Source organism: Erinaceus europaeus, chromosome 12 (assembly GCF_950295315.1).
Source record: "Erinaceus europaeus chromosome 12, mEriEur2.1, whole genome shotgun sequence".
Taxonomy (NCBI): domain Eukaryota; kingdom Metazoa; phylum Chordata; class Mammalia; order Eulipotyphla; family Erinaceidae; genus Erinaceus; species Erinaceus europaeus.
Window position 1 is genome coordinate 52283210 of NC_080173.1, and position 23885 is coordinate 52307094.

At 46.6% G+C, this 23885-nt stretch overlaps 1 protein-coding gene across 3 annotated transcripts; it reads left to right on the plus strand.

Moving 5' to 3' along the window:
- The first annotated feature begins 8418 nt into the window (after window positions 1–8418).
- On the plus strand, window positions 8419–22343 carry CDK5RAP3 (CDK5 regulatory subunit associated protein 3). 3 transcript variants are annotated; one of them, XM_007530000.3, is made up of 14 exons: window positions 8419–8524; window positions 8724–8769; window positions 11043–11174; window positions 13983–14083; window positions 14443–14491; window positions 15771–15949; window positions 16151–16287; window positions 16504–16645; window positions 17051–17161; window positions 17864–17942; window positions 18945–19033; window positions 20914–21119; window positions 21748–21919; window positions 22002–22343. In XM_007530000.3, exons 1-14 carry the CDS (start codon window positions 8519–8521, stop codon window positions 22065–22067), a joined length of 1515 nt encoding a protein of 504 aa, XP_007530062.2. In that variant the 5' UTR covers window positions 8419–8518; the 3' UTR covers window positions 22068–22343. The 3 variants fall into 3 exon arrangements, with proteins under 3 accessions (XP_007530062.2, XP_016046740.2, XP_060059618.1); XM_060203635.1 differs by lacking the exon at window positions 8419–8524 and adding an exon at window positions 8535–8610; XM_016191254.2 differs by lacking the exon at window positions 8419–8524 and having other exon boundaries at window positions 8533–8769.
- The last annotated feature ends 1542 nt before the right edge of the window (window positions 22344–23885 follow it).

Here is a 23885-nt window from a genome sequence, read left to right on the forward strand (position 1 = left end):
TTTTTGTAGTTATTATTGATGCCGCTGTTGTTGGATAGGACAGAGAGAAATAGAGAGAGGCGGGGAAGACAGAGGGGGAGAGAAAGACGCAGACCTGCTTCACCACCTGTGAAGCGAACCCCCTGCAGGTAGGGAGCCAAGGGCTCGAACCGGGATCTTTATGACGGTCCTTATGCTTTGCGCCAGTGCTTAACCTGCTGTACTACCACCCAACTCCCTTCTTCCTCACTTTTTAAGCACAGAGGCCTCCTAGCAGAGTAACATTAGGATTGTGCTGTGTTTTTAGCCAGGAACAACTTCCCCACCCACTGGGCAGCCCAAGACAAACTCCTATGCATATGCACCCCCACAAGGTCCAAATAGCTCATTATTCATCCATTCATTCATTCATTCATTCATTCATTGTCATCAGGGTTATCTCTGGCTTGGTGCTGGCATTATGAATCTATTGCTCCCAATGGCCATTTTTTCCTTTTTATTTCTTTTACTTTTCTTTTTTTATTTTATTTGACAGCGCAGAGAGAAATTGAGGAAGGGAGATAGAGAGGGAGAAAGAGACACCTGCAAACCTGGCTGCATATATAACTATATATAACTATATATACGTATGTATATATATATATATACATACGTATATATATATATGTATATATATATATATATACATACATACATATATATATTATGGAAAGAGAGAGAAAGGACATCAGAGCATCACTCTAGAACATGTAATACCAAGGATCAACCTTTTTAAAAGATATATTTAAAAAATTTATTATCTTTATTGGATAGAGACAGCCAGAAACCAAGAGGGCAGGGGAAGACAGAAGAGAAAGAGAGACACCTGCAGCCCTGCTTCACCACTGGGAAATCTTTCCCCATGCAGACAGAGACTAGGGGCTAGAATCTGGGATCTTGTGCACTGTAACATATATGCTCAATCAGGCCTACCACCATCCAACCTCTCTTTTTTTTCTAAACATTTTTAATATTTATTTATTTATTCCCTTTTGTTGCCCTTGTTTTATTGTTGTAGTTATTGTTGTGGTTATTGATGTCGTCGTTGTTGGATAGAACAGAGAGAAATGGAGAGAGGAGGGGAAGACAGAGGGGGAGAGAAAGACACCTGCAGACCTGCTTCACCACCCACCCCTGCAGGTGGGGAGCTGGGGGGATCCTTATGCCTGTCCTTCTGCTCCAACCTCTCTTAAGAGCTGCCCCGCCCCCCTTTTTTAACTCACTCTGGACCTCAGGCTTGAGGGTCTAATGCTTTATGCACTGTACCATTCTGAGCTTCCAGGCAGCTTTTTTTTTTTTTTTAATTCAGTTATCTAAACAGAGAGAAGGATCTCAACAGAACCTCTCCCATGTGGTTCTGGGACTTAAAGATGGATAACACTTATGGCAAAGCATGTGTCCTGCTTATGTGCTCTGTACTTAGCATTTCTTCTTAGGATGATACTCATCACTTCTGCTACCATCCTTTCTCCTTTCCCTTCTACCACAAGTTGTTCTCATCCTGAAAGACTCAGCTCAAATTTTTTCTTTATAATTTTAAATGTTTTAATTATCTTTATTTATTTATTTGATAGAGACAGTCAGAAATTGAGAGGGAAGGGGGTGGTAGAGAGACACCTGCAGCACTGCTTCACCACTTGTGAAGCTTTTCTTCTGCAAGTGGGGACCAGGGGCTTGAACCTGGGTCCTTGTGCATTGTTAACAGGTGTGCTAAAATGTTTTCTTTTTTAAAGATGTATTTATTTGCTAATGTGAGAGAAAGGAAAGAGAGGGAGAAAAACTGGGAACCAGAGCATCATTCCGACATATGCGATGCCAGGGATCAAACTCAGGACCTCATGCCTTTAAGACTAGCACTCTGTCCACTGTGTCACCTCCTAGGCCACTTAAGTGTTAACTTATTTTACGAAACCACCCCTATCATTTTTTGTCCCCATACTATGCCTTTACCCCAAGGTTGAGTCAGATACTCCTGCCTCTCTGTTAGCCCTCAGAGCACGCCTCTTATTTGGGTGGCATAGATGATTATTTTTTATTGCCCTGCCCACTCCCCACCTCCCCCACCACCTGCATAGATGATTTTTAAAGCACCTTCTATATATGAACATGGGGCTCAGCTCTGTATTTGCTACCATGGGACTTGGAGTGTGGTGGGATCCTCACACATCACATTAGCTCTTTCTTTGAGGGCCAGGACTGTGTGTTTATGTTAAGGTCCCCAGCAGCATGCAAATAAAGGGTACTTAAAACTGAACTGCATAGGGAAGGAGGCTGACTACTGGGTAGTTTTATCATGGACTTACTAGGAAGGGCAGATTCCCTCTACTTGGCCCGATATAGATGATGAAGTAATCAGGTGCAGTGGCATCTTCAGGAGGTGACACCTTGGTTTCCCAATCCTTGAGGTCATCCAGTGGACTTTATTTTTTAATTAAAAAAAAATATTTATTTTCCCTTTTGTTGCTCTTGTTCTTTTTCATTGTTGTTGTAGTTATTATTGTTGTTGTTGTTGATGTTGTCATTGTTGTACAAGACAGAGAGAAATGGAGAGAGGAGGGGAAAACAGAGGGGGAGAGAAAGACAGATACCTGCAGACCTGCTTCATCGCCTGTGAAGCGACTCCCCTGCAGGTGGGGAGCCAAGGGCTCAAACCGGGATCCTTTTGCCAGCCCTTGTGCTTTGTGCCACATGTGCTTAACCTGCTGCGCTACCGCCAGACTCCCTCCAGTGGACTTTTAACCCTTCTCCTCAATAGCCTCAGAAAACTAACAAAAGTGAAGGTGTGGAGAAGGCATAAGTGGTCAGGATTTAGGGTATAATTAGTGTCTCTGCAGATGACTTAACCCACTAGCCCTATGTAGGCCTTCACCGGCCTGTGTTTAACTTATTAAGTCAACCAGCCCTAACTTCTACTCCCCAGATTTCTTTCCTTTCTTTCCAGGAGGTTCAAGGGGTTAACTCCTAGTTATGAGCTATAGAGGGAGGGCAGAGCTGAGAAGAGGAGCTAGAGAATACACCTACTTCACACCAAACCAAGTGATTGCAGTCCCCACTCACCACTAAATGCCTCCCAGCACATGCTGCATCTTCATGTAGTCTTTTATTTACAAGTACCCAGTAAGCACCCCTCCCCTTCAATGCCAAGTTCTGAGGGTTACAGTGATGAACAAGTCTTCCTGTGCCCTGCCCCTTATGGGAAGACTAACTGGGGAGACAGACCAAGAGGAACAACACAGAGATTACACTTCTAACAGAAGAGGCCTAGATCAGGCTGCATTTCCAGAGACTTCCAGAGATCCAGCGGGCAGATACAAGACACACATGCACACACACATACACCAGTCACTGTGGCTGTGAGCACCTATACAGAAAACATGAGCTATAAAGTAACAAATATATGAAGGATATAAGAAATGGATTGCTGGAACGTCATGGGTAAGCCTTCCCTTTATGGATACTGCAGAAAGATAAGGAATGAGCATTCTGGGGTAAGAACTTTGGAAAAGGGCAGGTATAGGGGTAGGGTTTTAAGTTCTTGGCACAATAAATTGGGAGGAAGTCATAATCAGGCAAAGATAGGAATATAGAGATCTGAAGGAATGAGGCAGGCAGGGCTACAGAAGAAAAGTCATATCTCACAGAGAGCAAAAGTTCAGGCTGGTGGCCCAGACAGGGCTGGGTTTGAATGCCAGCTACACCAACTACCAGCTGTGTGATTCTGGACAAGGTACTTAGCTACCTAAGCTCTGGCTCCCTTGCCTTTAACATCTGACTAATAATAATACTGACATTATATAATGTTGTTGGCCAGATCCAATTAGATAAGGCTTGTAAAACATTTAGATCTACATTGGCATGCAACATGTCGTTCTCATTTAATAAGTGAGCTGAAAACATAACAAAAGGTGGCAAGGCAGGCTGCACACCTAGCACCCTGGGGCTCTGTGCTTCCCTGTCCAAAGCTGGCATAGTGTTGCTATGCCCTACCCCCCTCCCTGCCACTTTCTGCATGTTGGGTGCCCCAAGGACCGAAGTCCCCTTGATGCCCCAGATGCTAGATTTATATGCTTATATGCTTATTTCTATGGTTCTCTATGGCTCTGGGAAAATAGAAACGGGGGGGGGGGGTGGCACATTCGATTGAGTGAACACATTACCATGTACAAGGACCCGAGTTTGAGCCCCTGCTCCCCAACTGTAGGGAGGATACAGGTGTCTATCTTTCCCTCTCCCTTTCTGTTTGCCCCTCCTCTGTCCTATCAAATAAAATAGCAATCTGTCCCTGTACTATCAAATAAAATAGAAAGAAAAAAGAAAAGGATAAAAAATGTGGTCAGGACTGATGGATTCATAGTGCTGGCATCGTACAGAAATAACTCTGATGACAAAATAAAGTAGAGATTGTATATAATGCCACCCAAACCCCAAAGCCCACACACCTATATTGCCCAGATTATCCACCCTGGGGCCAGTTGCTAGGCAGAGCTGTTGTCAAATATTCTTCCCTTCTACATGAGTCACTGCACTGTGGGTGGGGGTGCCCTGCCAGGGGTCTCTGCCTCCACCAAAACGCCAGGGCTGGGCCTCCTAAACTTACCCTGCCCTGTTCTGCCCTGCTTGTTGGCTCAAGGAGGGGAGATACACGATGAGGGTGGGGCAGAGCCATGCTTCTTGGGATGTCCTTAGGAGCCAGGAACACAGAGTTGGAGGCCAGTCAGTGTTTGTTTAATCATAGGGGAGCCCAGCAATTCCTCAAGTCTGAGTCAGCACTCTGAGATAGGAGCCAAGTTCCCATGAGAGAGCCCCTGAAGAAGTCCTTAGTTGTGGCCTACAGGCTGTTTGCAGGGAAGTCTTTCAGCTCATTCTGTAATAATAATGATGGTGGTGATGGGGGTGGGGGTGGGCGAAAAAAAAATAATAATAATGATGGTGATTAATGTTTCTTGCACATGTGTCCATGTGGTTTATAATGCATAAGATATTAAAGCATGTTTAACTGTTCAGAGTTGTGTACATTCAGTCTGTTAATTTGTCTAAGCCTGTAAACAGAAATACCCTGGCAGTAGACAGGAGAGACAGTGCTATCTGCATTTTGAGGGAATTGTGGTTGGCAGTGAATTTATGAAAATGGTCTGAGATCTTACTCAACAGGAATTCAGGTCTTCTCATTGCTGTATCACACCACATTGCTTGATTAAAGAAAATATTGATGGAATCCCCAGGGGTATGCTGGGGCAGAGTGGGGGGTCATTTAGAAAGAACTCGGGGAGTCAGGCGGTAGTGCAGCGGGTTAAGCGCAGTTGGCACAAAGCGCAAGGACCGGTGTAAGGATTCCAGTTTGAGCCCTCAGCTCCCCACCTGCAGGGGAGTTGCTTCACAGGTGGTGAGGCAGGTCTGCAGGTGTCTGTCTTTCTCTCCCTCTCTGTCTTCCCCTCCTTGCTCCATTTCTCTCTGTCCTATCCAATAACAACGACATCAATGATAACTACAACAATAAAACAATAAGGCCAACTAAAGGGAATAAATAAATAAATATTAAAAAAAATTTAGGGAGTCCGGCAGTAGCTCAGTGGGTTAAGCGCACATGGCACAAAGCACAAGCGCCGGCATAAGGATTCTGGTTCGAGCCCCCGGCTCCCCACCTGCAAGGGAGTCGCTTCACAGGTGGTGAAGCAGGTCTGCAAGTGTCTGTCTTTCTCTCTCCCTGTCTTCCCCTCCTCTCTAAATTTCTCTCTGTCCTATCCAACAACGACAACAACAATAATAACTACAACAACAGAACAACAAGGGCAACAAAAGGGAATAAATAAATATTAAAAAAATAAAATAAAAAAGAAAGAAACATGCCTAAAATGGACTTCCTAACTTTCTTCCACCCTAAGAACCCTAATCTCATCTGCTCTGTTCCTACTTTAATAAAAAAAAAAAAAATTAAAAAAAAAGAAAGAACTCAATAGGGTGGAGAGTAGATAGCATAATGGCTATGCAAACAGACTCTCATGCCTGAGGCTCCAGGGTCCCAGGTTCAATCTCCTGCACCACCATAAGCTAGAACTGAACAGTGCTCTGGTAAAAAAAAAAAAAAAAAAAAAAAAAAAGGAGTGCAGTGGGTTAAGCGCAGGTGGCGCAAAGCGCAAGCACCAGCATAAGGATCCCAGTTTAAGCCCCGGCTCCCCACCTGAAGGGGGATCATTTCACAGGTGGTGAAGCAGGTCTGCAGGTGTCTATCTTCCTCTCCTCCCTCTGTCTTCCCCTCCTCTCTCCATTTCTCTCTGTCCTATCCAACAACAATGACATCAATAACAACAACAATAATACCTACAACAATAAAACAGCAAGGGCAACAAAAAGGAATAAATAAAAAAATATTAAAAAAATAAAATAAAAAAAAATAATAAAATAAAATAAAATAAACTAGACAGAATCTACTGGAGTCTAACAATCTGGAAGAGGGAGAGATGCAGAACGGCACACCCCACTCAGTGAGATTCCTAGGTCTGTCCTTCACCATCCTTTCTCCCTACTCTGCCCACTTCATACCCTCCCTCTACTGAAGCCACCACTGACCACAGATCTGTCAACCCGTGGCTCTCCAAAGCCATATCCCACCATGGCTCCCCTGAAACTCCAAAGCTATAAACCCCTCTTTCTTCTACCACATCTTCCACATGGGGGTCTCCTAACATTGTCAACCCTACGAGTTCAAAGTTGAGATGCCCCTCCTCCCCAACACTTGCTCAGCATTCTCCTGTATGTAGCCTTCACACCCCGTTCAACCACCCAGGCGGCATCATTGCTTGCTTGCTCCCCTCCTGTCCATTTTCTTCCAAAACATCACTTCAATCCTCTTCATCTCCTCTTTACACACCTGTTCCAAGTCAAATCCTGATCTCTACATGATAACCTCTGACAGTCTTCCTATCTCCAGTCTTTTTTTAAAAAAAATATTTATTTAGGGGGCCAGGTGGTGGTGCACCTGGTTGAGCACACACATTACAATGCACAAGGACACAGATTCGAGCCCCCAGTCCCCACCTGCAGGGGGGAAAGCTTCACAAGTGGTGAAGCAGTGCTTCAGGTGTCTGTCTCTCACCCTTTCGCTCCCTCCCTTCCCTCTTGATTTCTAACAGTCTCTACCCAATAAATAAATAAAGATAATAAAACATTAAAAAATTTATTTATTCCCTTTTATTGCCCTTGTTGTTTTATTGTTGTTGTATTTATTGTTGTTACTGATGTCAACGTTGCTGGATAGGACAGAGAGAAATGGAGAGAGGAGGGCAAGACAGAGAGGGGGAGAGAAAGAGAGACACCTGCAGACCTGCTTCACCATCTGTGAAGCGACTCCCCTGCAGGTGGGGGGGAGCCCGGGGCTGGAACTTGAGCTTTGCACAAGCGCTACCACCCGACTCCCCTGTCTCCAGTCTTATCTCCCATGACAATCAGTTTGTACAGAGTCCTCTCTGCCTCAGCCCCCTTCCTCCTGTCTGCTAGGGTGAAGTTCACATTCCTTAGTGAGATTCCCTACAAGAATCTTCCACCTTCACAGGCTCATCTTGGCCACTCTCTGCCTCAAACCCATTACTGCAAAGGCTACCCTACCTACAGGACCTACTTCATGAGTGTGAGATGTATGCAGTGCCCTCTTGAAATTCTTTTCTTTCTTCCTTCCTTCCTTCCTTCCTTTTTTCTTCTTCTTTTTTTTCTTCAGAGCACTGCTCAGATCTGACTTCCGGTGGTGTAGGAGGTTGAACCTGGGACTTTGGATCCTCAGGCATGAGAGTCTGTTTGTGTAACTATTATGTTATCTCCCCCACTAGAAACTCTTCATAGTTTTCATTTAGCTGGGAGGCCTCTTGTCTCCTGCAGCCAATGCTTTGCTTACACAGTCTCCTCTTATCAACCCTCTTCTCCAGCTCCTACTTTAAGACCAGTGTTATCTTAGGAGTCCTTCCTTGGTTCTCCTGCCTCCCCCTTCCCTGCCCCTGTCACTCAACAGGTAGCAAGTGCTCAACACATAGCCTTTGGATAAACTCAATCGGAAGCAAGGAGTGATCAGAAACCAGGATAGACCTTGAGAGGCGAGGAGGAAAAAAGATACTCTTTGAACCTGCAGGTGGCCTGGCTCTGCACTAGCGGCCCGTTCCAGACGCTCTAAATCGCTAGGCCGGTAGGGAGCATGCCGGCTCTCGGGCGCCGCCTGCTGTAATAGCGCCTCAGCCGCAGCCTAACCCAGGCGCCCGGCACTTTGCTGTCCTAAACCCGCCTCGCGTCTCCCATTGGCTATCTCCTGTTCTCCCGCCCTTCCCCGGCTCAGCCATTCCCAGCCTCCGAGAGGGTGGGGCTTTGGAGCGCGCGCTCTGATTGGCTCTGAGGAAGGCAACGACGTGGCCTCAGCACGTCTGTTTGTGCGTTAGATGACGCTCCGCTAAGGCCGCGCTCGATTGGTGGCAGGCGAAGAGGGCTAGGACTGGCTGCCGGAACCGGAAGTGAAGGAAAGATGCAGGTGGGGGACAGGAGCTGGGGATGTGGGGGGCTCCCCGGAAACCCTGGCTTGGATTCATCCGGCCAGGCTCTGACGGTTTTCCCCAGGTCTCCCCCGGGCGTGGCCCGCCCCGGCCCGTGGCTCAGGCCCCGCGGGGTGGCGGTTGGGCCGCTGACATCTCCCTGTGCTCATGCCCCGCTCCCGTCGTGTTTCCCGCCAGGACCATCAGCACGTGCCCATCGACATCCAGACCAGCAAGCTGCTCGGTAGGACGGGGCGCCCCCGCCCCCAGCTGTCGGGGGAGTCCCGGTTGTCTGCCCCCCAGTCACCCACTGCTAGACGCCCCGGTGCCCCGAGGTCCAGATTGAGGCCTTCCTTGTTGCCCCCATGTGCTACCGGCCCTGCCTCGCTAGGAGAAATGATACATGAAGTCTATACCTGACCCGCGTTTTCTAACATTTAACATTATTATCACAACTCATGTTGCCAAATCCTGTCAGATCAGACACAGAGAAGATAGTAGCTAACCTCAGGGGCGGTGGACTTCCAAGCAGCAGATCTGAAATGGGATCACATGTCTGTCTGGCTCCAGTGCCCATGGATTTTGCATTATGCTGCCTCCCACTGATTTAAAGAAGAAGAGGGACTTGGACTAATTGGACCAGTGGTCAGGGATGCATGCCAGCCCTCACCGCAGTTCAGAGCCAAGGAAGGGCCTCTTCTTTCTGACTCCTTCAGGGAAAGTTCCAGATTTTTAAAATATTTATTCTTTAAATTATTGGTTGATTGAGACAGAAATTAAGAGGGATGAGAGGGAAAAGTACCCGCAGAACTCCTTCACCACTCATGAAGCTTATCCCCCTCCAGGTGGAGACATGCAGTGGCTTGACCCCATGTCCTTGTGCACCCAGCCAGGTGCACCACCACCAGGCCCTTTTCAGGGTTTATAAATGCTCACTGGATTCCTTGATTGGATGTCAATTTTGTTTTGACTACGTAAGCACTTTGCTAACAGAAAGAAAATGTCTTTTTTTTTTAGCCAGAGCACTGCTTAGCTCTGGCTTCTGGTGGTACAGGGGATTGAACCTGGGACCTTGGAGCCTCAGGCATGAGAGTCTTTGCATAACTATTATGCTATCTATCCCTGTCCCACAAAGAAAAATCCTATAACATTTACAGAAGTTCTGTGACATTTACAGGGTTTTCTTTCTTTTTTTTTTTTAATTGGGGAATTAATGTTTTACATTCAACAGTAAGTACAATAGTTTGTACATGCATAACATTCCCCAGTTTCCCATATAACAATACAACCCCCACTAGGTCCTCTGAATCCTTGGACCTGAATTCTCCCCACCCACCCACTTTTTTTTTTCTTCTTTTTTCTTTTTTTTTTTTTTATTGGGGAATTAATGTTTTACATTCAACAGTAAGTAAAATAGTTTGTACATGCTACAGGGTTTTCTTTACTGAAATTTTAGAGAAATATGGCAAAGGGAGTAATATAACTGGCAAGTAGTATGGGACTGGTAGCAGATTTACTAATAAAGGCTAGGTTCTGAATTTACCACGATGGGTCATTTAATCAGTCCTGTGCAGTGTCTACCAGCTCTTCAGTACACGGGCACTTTTGATTCATGAGCTTGATTCTGGTTATGAAAAGAAATAATAAAACATTAACCATTCACTGAAGGTTTACTTTAAAGCCAGTGGTTTTAGCACTTGCCGTACAATAAAGTTCACTGGAATTAATTGAGTTGTTGCCATATTCTAGGCACAGTGCTCTGCATTTACCCTGCCTTCCTGCTTATATTCAGTATCTTCTTATCCCCACTTTATAGGTGGGAAAATCGAGGCACAGAAAGGTTGAAAGAATTGCTTAAGAAATTTGATAGAACATAGGACCATGTGTGACCATAAAAGCTGGCTTTTAAGTCCCACTGAGAGGACGAGGTTATTCATCTACCCACATTCTACTAAAAACAAATCTAGACCTAGACTCCAAGAGGTCATTGCATCGATATCCATAAGTGAGGGTATTTTCTTTGGTAAAAAAAAAATCTTTGATATCTAGTCCTTAGGGCGCTGTAGGTATTAGGGGGCTTTGCAGTTGTTCATTCATCCGGTACTTGGCATAACCGACTTGTATTTTCCATTGTCATGGTTAATCCCAGCCCTGAGGAAGTGGAAGTGCAGCAGCATCCTCTGTCAGTAAGAAAGATATAATTACCCAAGAAACCAAAAATATTATGGAGAATTTCGACTGGTCAAAAGTGGCACTTTGATGTTAGGACCAATTTAAAGTCTTCCTTTATCCCTGTATTGAAAGTCATTCTATGACAGTCTCACTGTGGATGAAGTCAGGTTGTAGGCGTCTGTTTAGCCCAAGCATCTTTATTCCCATCTTCCTGTGACTCCCACATATTAGCCAGTCGATAGGAATGTCACTTTTGGCTGAAGCCGTAATGTGTTCCCTGTGAATCAGCAGCACAGCACTAGCTGTGTGGATGGGAACACTATGACTTGAGTGTTTCTCATGCAGACTGGTTGGTGGACAGAAGACACTGTAACCTGAAATGGCAGAGTCTGGTGTTGACGATCCGGGAGAAGATCAATGCCGCCATCCAGGACATGCCAGAGAGCGAAGAGATCGCCCAGCTGCTCTCTGGATCCTGTGAGTGCTTTGGAGCTACTTCACTGGCACCCTCTATTTCTGGAGAGATATATATATCAGCTGAGCTGCCCTTCTGTCATTTAGCCCCTGACTGATACCCAGAGAAAGAAGGGTCTTTAATTATTTTTAGTACCACTAGGTTTTTTGCTCACTGTATTTTCCTAAAGTAAAGAGTGTGGGATGGTCCAGGAGGTGGTGCAGTGGATAAAGCATTGGACTCTCAAACATGAGGTCCAGAGTTCAGTCCCTGGCAGCACATGTACCAGAGTGATATCTAGTTCTTTCTCTCTCTCTCTCTCTCTCTCTCCTCCTATCTTTTTTATGAATAAATAAATTTAAAAAAAAAAGAGGTGGGCGGTAGTGCAGTGGGTTAAACGCACATGGTGTGAAGTGCAAGGACTCGCGTAAGGATCCCGGTTCAAGCCCCCGGCTCCCCACAAACGATGAAGCAGGTCTGCAGGTGTCTATCTTTCTCCCCTCTCTGTCTTTCCCTTCTCTCTCCATTTCTCTCTGTCCCATCCAATAACAATGACATCAATAACAACAACAATAATAACTACAACAACAATAAAAAAGGCAACAAAAGAAAATAAATATTTTTTTTAAAAAAAAAGTGTGGGAAAGGGTCAGTATGTGTGTAACAAAATGATAGCAAATGGGGAAGAAAAAAAAAAAAAAGTAACCAGCACAGCAAAATCAACCATGAAATAAACATTTCCTGGCCTGGGGATATAGTTCAGCCAGTTAGATCATGGGGCTTGTGTGCCCGAGGACCTAGGGGTTACAGGTTCAATTCCTGGCACCTCCATAAGCCAGAGCTGAGCAGTGCCATGGTCTGTGTGTGTCCACCTGCCTGTCTGCCTCATGGCAAATACAATTTCTTAGTGATAGGGTTACCAGAACCCAGGGAGCCTCAGGTTCTTGCAGTTCAGGGAAGAGAAGTTATCAGTGAGAGAACAGATAGTTTTCCTGCCCTATCCTTTCTCTTTCCTCCCCATAAACAGAAGATTGCACACAAAGCAGTAAACACGGAGTTAGCCTTTGTCCTCCCATTAACAGTGTGTGGCATAAGTTTCTGGCACCTGCTTAAGTTTATGGTGTTGTAGGTAAGCATTTATATGTCCTTTCTTGGTCTCTCAACTCCACTTTCTACATGGAATGCCTCTTTACTGCTTTTTGTCCCCCCTAGGATTAGAGATTAATACAGCAGTGTGTTTTTGGCAGGAATTACAATAAGTAATGATCTTGACTAAGGAGACTGGGAACAGGGTTGGAGTGTCAACTTCTTCAGATTTTATGCACAATCCATTTAAGAGCTGTGGAGGGGCTGGAGAGACAATAAGAGACAATATAATGGTCATGCAAATGAATTTCATGCCTGAGCCTCTTGAGTTCCTGGGTTCACCCCCCAGCACCACCATAAACCAAAGTTGAGCAGTTGGGGGAGAAAATCATTTGGTCTGGCCTGCCAATGCTAGGAGTTAAAAGAACAAAACAAGGGGGTCGGGCGGTGGCGCAGCGGGTTAAGCGCAGGTGGCGTGAAGCGCAAGGACCCGTGTGAGGATCCTGTTTTGAGCCCCCGGCTTCCCACCTGCAGGGGAGTCGCTTCACAGGCTGTGAAGCAGGTCTGTAGGTGTCTTTCTCTCCTCCTCTCTGTCTTCTCCTCTCCATTTCTCTCTGTCCTATCCAACAACAACGACATCAATAACAACAATAATAACTACAACAACAATAAAACAACAAGGGCAACAAAAGGAAATAAATAAATATTTTTAAAAATTCAAAAAAAAAAAAAAAAAAAAAGAGGGGCTGGGTATAAGCTTGGGTCCAGAAGACCTCATCCAAAATAAGAAATAGGGAGAAGGTGGTCCAGGAGGTAGTACAGTGGATAAAAGCATTGGGCTTTCAAGCATGAGGTCCTAAGTTCGATCCCTGGCAGCACATGTGCCAGAGTGATGTCTGGTATATTCATGCCCTCTCTCTCTCTCTCTCTCTTCTCCCCCCTCCTTCCCTCCCTCCCCCCTCCCATCCTTTTCATTAATAAGTAATTTTTTAAAAGATTTTATTAATTTATGAGAAAGATAGGTGGAGAGAGAAAGAACCAGACATCACTGTGGCACATGTGCTGCCGGGGATCGAACTCGGGACCTCATGCTTGAAAGTCCAAAGTTTTATCACAGCACCACCTCCCAGACCACAGTAAATAAAATATTTTTTTTTAAATTTTTTATTTCATATTTATTTATTCCCTTTTGTTGCCCTTGTTGTTTTCTTGTTGTAGTTATTGATGTCGTTGTTGTTGGATAGGACAGAGAGAAATGGAGAGAGGAGGGGAAGACAGAGAGGAGGAGAGAAAGATAGACACCTGCAGACCTGCTTCACCGCCTGTGAAGCGACTCCCCTGCAGGTGGGGAGCCAGGGCTCCTTATGCCAGTCCTTGGGCTTTGTGCCACCTGCACTTAACCCGCTGAGCTACAGCCCGACTCCCAGTAAAATATTTTTAAAAAGAAAGAAAAGAAATAAGGGAGAAAACATAAAAGAAAGGATGGTTCAAGACACACACACACACAGACACACACACCCCAATTTGAAAAAACCCCTCCAAACTTATTTCAGATCCTTTTGTGTGGCGTGGAACATTTTGTCAGAGATGCTTTGACTGTTGAGAAAGAGATTTTTGTTCAGGGTGTAGACACTGGTTCCTCTCAACACAAACTGGTGAAGAGAAGAGGGCTGCATGCCAAAATAACACGACAACACTGGGGAAGATACCATAGTTCTCAGTCTTTGTGCTTCCTTGCTTTTCAGACATTCACTATTTCCACTGCCTAAGAATTGTGGGTCTTCTCAAAGGCACTGAAGCCTCCACAAAAAATATTTTTGGCCGTTACTCTTCACAGCGAATGAAGGCAAGTGTGAGCAAGGGTAACAGTGGGAGGCGTTCAGCCCAAGGGATCAGAGCCTGCCTGGTCTAGCTGAAGAGCCTATGGAGATGCTTACATAGGATACGTTGAGTTCAGAAAGTTCATTCTCTCCTTTCCTGTGGCTTATGCCAAAATTAGATCTTACTCCTGGGTTTACATTTTCAGATCCACTACCTGAGAAGTGACTCACTGGCACCACACTTATAAAATTAATGGTCCATTCAGCATGATAAGGACAAGGAGTTTATATTTGATGGGAGAGAGCTTTCCCTGTTCAGGAATTGAGTTGGGATGCAGCTGTCAAGTGCTTTTTTGGCTTACTTCCTGTTTCTGTTTCTTTCCAGGATTGGCAGGAGATTATAACCCTGTATGAGAAGGACAACACTTACTTGGGTAAAGTAGCCCAACTAGGAATCCTGGTGTCCTTGGGAAAAGCCTGCTCTCAGAGATCTGAGACACTAGACTAGTGAGCCCAGTCTGTTGGGGTTGGAGAAGAGGCTTAAGTATTGATGTTTGGGAAGTGGGTAATAAACTCCACAAGGAATATTGGAAGGAAGACAGCTAGGCACTTGCTGGCCTGATGACTGGGGGGACTTCTGCCATTTGATAAGGTGGAGGTGTGGGGGCCTCATCCCCTCCATAAGCCCCCCATTTTACATTAGGCAGAAGAGAAGTGGGTTATCTTTATTTATTTTATTTTTTAATATTTATTTACTTTCCCTTTTGTTGCCATTGTTTTTTTTATTGTTGTTGTAGTTGTTGTTATTATTGATGTCGTCATTGTTGGATAGGACAGAGAGAAATGGAGAGAGGAGGGGAAGACAGAGAGGGGGAGAGAAAGATAGACACCTGCAGACCTGCTTCACCGCCTGTGAAGCGACTCCCTTGCAGGTGGGGAGTCAGGGACTTGAACTGGGGTCCTCAGGCCAGTCCTTGCACTTCACGCCACATGCGCTTAACCCACTGTGCTACTACCCGACTCCCTATCTTTTTTTTTTTTTTTTTTTGCCTCCAGAGTTATCCTGGGGCTCGGTGCCTGCACTACGAATCCACTGCTCCTTGGAGGCCATTTTTTTCCCCTTTTGTTGCCCTTGTTGTTTATCGTTGTTATTGTTGCTGGATAGGACAGAAAGAAATCGAGAGATGAGGGGAAGACAGAGAGGGGGAGAGAAAGATAGACACCTGCTCCACTGCTTGTGAAGTAACTCCCCCTGTAGGTGGAGAGCCAGGGGCTCAAACCCAGGACCCTTACGCCAGTCCTGTGCTTTGCACCATGTGCACTTAACTTGGAACGCCACCGCCCGACCCCCGAGAAGTGGGTTGTCTTATAAGCTGTATTGGGGAACTGAGAAAGCTCACAGTGGTTTGGGTTGTCTTTGCTAGTCCTATAAATAATAGCTGGTATTTACCACGTATCTACTGAAATCAAAGGATAGACTTGGTGTTTTATATCGATTCTCTTTCAATCCTCATGTTCTGTATCATCCCTGTTTGACAGGTGGGGTTTGATGGGAGAGGTGAAGTGACTTGTCTTAAGTTCCATAGCTAGGAAGGGGAGGAGCCTGGAGGCCAGTCCCATGCTCTTAACCATCAGCTAGGGTATATTTGTGTGTGTCCTGGGGTGTGCTTGCCTCACATGATATCCAGGCTGAATCTTATGGGCTTTTCTCAGTGGAACTCTCCAGCCTCCTGGTTCGGAATGTCAACTATGAGATCCCCTCGCTAAAGAAGCAGATTGCCAAGTGCCAGCAGCTACAGCAGGAATACAGCCGCAAGGAGGAGGAGGGCCAGGCGGGGGCTGCCGAGCTGCGGGAGCAGTTCTACCACTCCTGCAAGCAGTATGGCATCATGGTGAGCTGGGGTGGTCTCCTGGGGTTCTTGCTGTTTTCCTGGACCCAAGTGATTTGTCTCTGGAAAACACTTCTTTTTCTGCTTGGAGAGGACAACACTTACTTAGGTCAAGAGGCTTTTCACCTGTCCTCAGGTGTATTCCTTAACCTGTTGGACTCTGCTTCCCAACACTTCTTAGTTTGCTGCTTCAATCCTGTCCAGGGAGACAATGTCCAAAGAGAACTGCTCGCCCTGGTGAAGGACCTGCCTAGTCACCTGGCTGAGATTGGGGAAGGGGCTCGGTCCCTGGGGGAAGCCATTGAACTGTACCAGGCCTGTGTGGAGTTTGTGTGTGAAAGGTAAGAGCCTATTTCCCTCTAGCAAAAGAATTGGTTAATCTATTTTCCCTGACTGCTTTCTCTTCTCTATTAAAAATTTCCCCACATGACATTTGGGTTTTATTTTACACACTTGGACCCCTGAGATCCTTGCTTGTTTGAGCTTCTGGCTCAGGCCAAAACCCAGAGATGACAGCAATGATTGGGAAGGAGAGTCAATTCTGTGCTCTGTTGCAGCCCTGTAGAGCAGGTGTTGCCAATGCTGCGATATGTGCAGAAGCGGGGGAACTCTACCGTGTATGAGTGGAGGACAGGCACAGAGCCGTCTGTGGTGGAGCGACAGCAGCTCGAACTTTCAGAAGAAGTGGAAGAAGGCGCGGTAAGACAAGACCTCTTCTGAGCTGAGGGTACTGTTTTTTTCCCTCTCCTGGGCCCACAACCCAACCCCCCATGACCTGAATTGAGGTCTGGCAGAAGAAAGGGAAATTCTTTTTCATGTGAGAGAGACTGCAGATAGAAGGGCCCAGAAAGCCTAGTCTTTTATTTTCCTGACCTTTTTGAGACCAGAGTATAAGTAAGACTGGAAAGGCTCAGTAAACTGATTGGCTTTGAACGAGGAACCTTTCAGTCCCACAAGCTGAAGATGGCTCCTTGGGGGAACTGCGAGGCTGGCCATTGCCTTTAAGTATTGTGCTAGTGCTCCTTACTAGGAGCAACTAAGTGGAATAAGCCACTTCCTTCTTCACCCACCTTCTGTATGCTAACATTTTTCCCTCCCTTCTAGATTGACTGGGGTGACTTTGGAGTAAAGGTGGCTTCTGAAGGGGTAGACTCTGGCCTCTCTGCCCAGCCGGCTGAAATTGACTGGGGCATTTCACTGGAATCAGACTCAAAGGTTAAGACACTCTCTGATATATCTTCTGAGGACGTTCTTTAAGAAAAAATGTCTTTTAAGGGGGCCGGGCAGTAGCGCAGCGGGTTAAGTGCACATAGAGCAAAGCACAGGGACCAGTGTAAGGATCCCGGTTCGAGCCCCCGGCTCCCCACCTGCAAGGGGTCACTTCATGAGCAATGAAGTAGGTCTGCAGATGTCTATCTTTCTCTCCCCCTCTCTGTACTCCTCATCTCTCTCCATTTCTCTCTGTCCTATCCAACAACAACAGCAATGACAACAATAATATTAACAAGGGCAACAAAATGGGGAAATGGCCTCTAGGAGCAGTGGATTCCTAGTGCAGGCACCGAGCCCCAGCAATAACCCTGTCGAAAAGAAAAAGAAAAATGCCTGTTTTCCAAGGCGGCACTTAAAGCTCATAGTTGTCAAACTAGGTGCAGTCCATGGGGAGGCAGGGTTTCCAAAGTGGTACATTAGAGTTTTGACTCTTTCTCTTGGCAGGGTGTTGGCAGTGGGTGGGGGGAGTTGCTAGGTAGTATCTCTCCAAGCTAAGGGTGATGGTGGCAGTCTTTGCTACCATATTGGGGCCGGAAGTCCTTTACATCGCTGGAATGTATAGCCGTTGAACTTCTCAGGGGTTTTGGTTGATTCTGCCTCCCTTTGCTGGAAGGTTCTCCCATTACCACTTTACTTTCTACCCAGGAAGCTGTGAGTGATGAGATCGACTGGGGAGACAATGCTGCTGCCTTGCAGATCACAGTGCTGGAAGCTGGAACCCAGGGTACGTATCTCATTCCCTGCAGCCCTGGCAGAAGTGGGGCCCAAGTCTCTAGAAACAAACAAACAAACAAACAAAAATAAAAAAAAAAACTATGTATGGCCAAATTGGGCTTCTCACTCACTTAAGTGACTCCTGAAATCCTGATAAGTTCTGGGGAACAGGACAGAGAATTCTTAAAACTAGTAAGACAAGGTAGGGGAGGTAGCATAATGATTATACAGAGACTCTTATGTCTGAGGTACCAAAAGTCCCAGGTTCAATCCCCCTTACCACTGTAAACCAGGGCTGAGCAGGGCTCTAGTAAAATAGTAATAATAAATACAAAGACATTTGTTAAGAAAAAAAAAAAAACTAGTTCTAGAAACTCAAAATTAGAGTGGGGGTAGATAGCATAATGGTTATGCTATCTAGACTCTTGTGCCTGAGGCTCCAAAGTCCCAGGTTCAATTCCCTGCACCCCCATAAACCAGAGCTGAGCAGAACTCTGGTAAAAAAAAAAAAAGAGAGAGAGAGAGAGAAAGAAAAGGAAAGAAAGGAAAAAGAAAAGAGAAAATTCAAAATTCACTCTTAGGGTACCAAATATAAGTTTACTGTTCTGACTTAGGGGCTTCTAGGAGGGAGAACGCTTGGGCTCTGAAGTCCCTCCCCACCAGCAGGGGTTGTAGTAGTGATCAGAGCCACTAGAGGGCAGTGCAGGATGAAACTTCACCTGGTGGCACAGTCAGCAGAGGTCTTTTAGCTTACAGCAACCGAGCTCTGTAGTCCTGCTCATAGACTGAGAGTTGGCATTAGTACTAGATCAAGACTGGGACATATGGAAAATGATAACCCTTTCCAACTGAATCTAGACAGAAAGTGGTTTTAGCAAAGTGAATTAGCATCAGGGTTTCTCAGACTCCAGGGTGTCCTCCTTTTCCAGTCCTCAGCTCCCTTTTCTCTCTCTCCCTCTCCCTCTCCCTTTCCCTCTCCCTCCCCCTCCCCCTCCCTCTCCCTCTCTCACAGCTCCAGAAGGTGTCGCTAGGGGCCCAGACGCCCTGACACTTCTTGAATACCCTGAAACCCGGAATCAGTTCATTGATGAGCTCATGGAGGTACGTTCATCTTTTGACACCAGGACAGGCCTCCAAATGCCTGACCTGACTCTTCTTGTTTGTGCGAAGGGCGCTGATGTTTGCTTTGTTTTGGAGTTGAACTCTCACACATAAGGAAGGTCCTCCCATTTCTACCACAAGAGTTTATCATGTGCCTCCCCACCTCCCTGGCCCCTGTCACTGACTGACATAGCAGAAATGGAGCAGGGAACAAGACAGAGACCCCCCTGGAGCTGATAATTCTAGTGGTAAAGGCAGACACAGCACTAGGTAAATAAAACATGGCATAAGGGGCAGGAGAAAGCATAATGGTTATGCAAAAAGACTTTCATGCCAGAGGCTCTGAAGTCCCAAGTCGAGTCTCCCATACACTATAAGCCAGAGTCAGCAATATTCTGGCATATGTGTGTATATATCATACGTATGTCTGTATGTGTATTATATATGCCGTAGGTTAGGCATTAACATAAGTGTCAGAAAGAAAAAGAAAAACAGAAGGAAACAAGGATTGTCAGGAAAGGCCTCATTACAAAGATGGCTGGTTAGTCCAGACCTTTGTGTATGCGAAGAAACCAGTACAGTTTGTGGTAGAGGGACTTTCTGAATAGAGGAAGCAACTACAGAGGCACGACCGTGGGAGTGTGGCCTGCACATCTGATGACTGAGCAAAGGAACTGAGGGAAAGTAAAAGAACTCAGAGCGATGAAGAGAGCCTAACCTTAGTCTACCCTGAGTGAAGGGGAAATTGCTGGAGGCTGGGAGTGATGTGATCACGTTTGTGTTTCTGTACCATCCCTGTAGCGAAGGTGTAAGGACCCAGTGGTTTTGGACCTTTGTTGTGGAACTGGGAAGAGAGGGTCTAGTCCAGGTTAATTTCTGGTCTGCTCTCTTCTGCCGGTGGCTGGGGAGGGCCTCATGAAAGTTCTCAGTCCTTATCAGCTGCATCCTCTTTCTGCCCAGAGAAGCCCCTCCTAGCCTCAACGAAAACGGGACAAAAGAGGTGAATTTCCTGTGGTTGAATAAGAGTGACCAGATATATACTGGTTCTCAGACTTTCCCTTTCCTCTCCTTGTTCTGGGGCTCTGCAAACAGGGATTTCTGGTCCCTGAATTTCATTCCTTCTGTGGGAGAAAAGTGTCCTCACTTGGCAGGGAGCGCCCTTTGACTCTGTGCTGTCAAAGAGTGACAGACAGCAGAGGCTGCCTCTAGCTCTCAGTTATAGCTGTGTTTCAGTTTTAGGTTTATTGCTGTTGTTGGTTTTTTTGGTTGTTCTCAGGGGGGCTTCACTACTCCTGGATGACTTTTCAGATAGAAAGAGAGCGGAAGGAATACCCAGTGCTGTGGTATTGGAATGTGGTGTGCCAGGGGCTTAAACCTGGGCTACACATTTGGCAAAGCAGGCTCCCCTTCCAGGTGAGCCATCTCACCAACCTACAACTCTTTAGCAACAAAAAGTGTTAAAAGAAAATAAATTCTCCTCGTCTGAATCTAAATGTTCACATCTCATTCTTGCATTTAGAGCAACGTGTGAGCTTTGCTTATAAGTTATTTTCTTTTTTTTAAAGATATTTTTCTTATTTATTCCCTTTTGTTGCCCTTGTTGCTTTATTGTTGTATTTATTATTGTTGTCATTGATGTTGTCGTTGTTGGATAGGACAGAGAGAAATGGAGAGAGAGAGAGGGATAGAGAAAGATAGCCACCTGCAGACCTGCTTCACTGCCTGTGAAGTGACTCCCCTGCAGGTGGGGAGCCGGGGGCTCGAACCGGGATCCTTACGCCGGTCCTTGCTCTTTGCATCACCTGCGCTTAACCCACTGCGCTACCGCCCAACTCCCAGGTTATTTTCTTGATTTGAACTAAATCCTCTTCCATTCCCAGCTGGAGACCTTCTTGTCCCAGAGAGCAGTGGAGATGGGTGAAGAGGCCGACATCCTGTCAGTGAGCCAGTTCCAGATGGCTCCAGCCATCCTGCAGGGCCAGACCAAGGAAAAGATGGTTACTATGGTGTCAGTGCTACAGGACCTGATTGGCAGGCTTACCAGTCTGCGTATGCAACACCTGTTTATGATCCTGGCCTCACCAAGGTTTGACTTTCCTCTTGACATTGGGTTGTCTTGGGGGCATGAAGCAGGGCTCTCCTATCTTGAACATCGCTGACTCCTGTATTCCTTTTCTCCATGGCCATAAGATCTCATCCCTATTCCCTTATCAGCACTGTTACCATTGTGGGACAGGGGCTTTCTTTGGGACAAGATGGGGTGTTTTTTTTTAAATATTTATTTATTTATTCCCTTTTGTTGCCCTTGTTGTTTAATTGTTGTACTTACTTGTCGTTGTTGGATAGGACAGAGAGAAATGAAGAGAGTAGGGGGAGAGAAAGATAGACACCCACAGATCTGCTTCACCACCAGTGAAGCAACTCCACTGCAGGTGGGGAGCCGGGGGCTCGAACCAGGATCCTTATGCTGGTCCTTGCACTTTTCCCCACCTATGCTTAACCCGCTGTGCTACCACCCGACTCCCAAGATGGGGTGTTTTAATGTTTGTGGGAAGAAATTGCTTCTTAGGTGGGACAGAGAAACTCAGAGTTACAAGGATGTGGATCCCAGTAGACTGCTTAGGGATTTGGTTTCCTGAGTCTCAGCTTCCCCAGCAGCCACATGAGAATGCTCAGGTTGCATAGCTGCCCCATTCACCTGAGTGCCTACGCAGGTACGTGGACCGAGTGACTGAATTCCTGCAGCAAAAACTGAAGCAGTCCCAGCTGCTGGCCTTGAAGAAGGAAGTGATGGTGCAGAAGCAACAGGAAGCCCTGCAGGAGCAGGCGGCCCTGGAGCCTAAGCTCGACCTGCTGCTAGAGAAAACCAAGGAGCTGCAGAAGCTGGTGAGACAGGAAGGCAGAACTGACTAGGGGACACAGCCCCTTCTCCTCTCTACCTCCCACTCACTTTCCCTGTTTCTTTCAGATTGAAGCTGACATTTCCAAGAGGTACAGCGGGCGCCCTGTGAACCTGATGGGGACCTCTCTGTGACACCCTCCTCTTTCTTCCTGTCCATCTGGGCCTTCACAGTGGAGGGGGAGCAATCAGGACTGATGTTATGGAGGCCTTTCTACCAAGAGACCAGGCTGGCTAGTGGCTAGTGGGTAGAAAGCCACGTGAAGGAACCAGCCCCCACCCAGATGGTAACTGGTTTTGACTGTGTTCTCTGCAAGAAGCTGTCCTGATGGTCCCTGTGACCTGTCACCTTGAAGCCATACCTTCTGCTCTTCATTATCTAGTTGGAGTTAATAAAAGAGGAGACTTTCACTTTCCTTTTTTTTTTTTTAAACCTTTATTTACTTATTTATTGGGTAGAGACAGCCAGAAATCAAGAGGGAAGGGATGATAGGGAGAGAGACAGAGAGACACCTGCAACACCGCTTCATCACTTACAAAACTTTCCCCCTATAGTTGGGGACTGGGGGCTTGAACCTGGATCCTTGCACATTGTAACATGTGCGCTCCATCAGGTGTGCCACCACCCAGCCCCTCTCACTTTACTATTGACAGTTGCTACATCTGTGATCCTGGCGTTGAGGCTGTGTACCTATCCCCATGACTGACTCTTGGGTTCCTGAACTCCCGAGGCCATGTTCCCATGGAGTCCTGGGTCAGGGACTTTTCCCTCTTTTCTTCTGGTGACAGGCAGGACCCCAGATTAGTATCTGCAAATAGTTTAGTAAGGGGCTCTGTAGTAATGAAATCAGCTGGACCGTTTTTTTGCTCCGTAGTCAGAAACAGGCTGCCCCACTCAAGCCAGAGGCCCAAGGGGCTCCTTGCTGGAGCCAGAAAATCTGCACTTTCCGTTTAATCACAGCATACCTCCTAGCCAGAGGGAAATTCAGTTTGGGAAAGGAAGGGTCTGATAAACAAGGTGGAGACAGGAGTTGTCACCTTCACTAGCTGCCTGTCCACTTCCCACCAGTAACCGCCTGCTCTGTGATTGGGTAAAGCCCACCCCAGGATGGCACCTTTCTTCCAAGCCACCTCCCCATCCCCATTTCCCAGGAACGGTAGGGGCTGGGGGTGGCCGGCAATTCGATTTTAATTTCATAGCAGAGCAGTTGATTCATGGCTCTTTGTCGCTGGCGTTGACTCCCGTAATGACTTTCCATCAAAATGAAAAGTGGAGTGACACCACTCATTATTCCTGCTGCTTGTTATCTCAGTTCTGGGGAGGGCCGCCCCCTCCCTGCTGCCTTTCAGCCGTCCTGGACAGTGAGTGATGGCCCCTATTAATCACCGACCCCGCGGACTCTGGCGGACACACGCTCTCCAAAGGAGAGAGAGATAAGGCAGCATGAACTGTTTGAAGCCGCTCCTATCAATTAATGTCAACCCATCGCTTCCCCCCAATCTTTGCCTGATCACCTCTTTTTGGGTGAAATAAGTCTAGAAATTGAAAAAGGGAAGCTACTGGTGTGGAATGTTGTGGTAAACCTGTCCTTCAAGTAGAAGGGCATAAGGGGCTTGAGTGGTGCGTCTGCCCTCAGCCTCCAGCTGGGCTCTTGGTCTAGGACATCGGCTGTCACACTTGGTCCTGTTCCCTCCGAGAAAAGAGAAAAGCAGCTTCTTCCTGCCCCACCTGTTCAGCTGCTGACTCCACTGGCCTTCTGGCCTGCCTCTTGGAGTAGCCATAAGCTCACCAAGGCATGCTCACTGCCCACTCTGCTGCCCCTTGGCCAATAACCAGCTGTTACACACACTCTTGCTTACATGCACAGACCTTTGGGGAGAAGGCCCGTGAATCATGTGACCAGGTTGGGTTCAGGCCTCAAAAGCTGTTGTTCCTGCCTTTGCAGAAGAGCA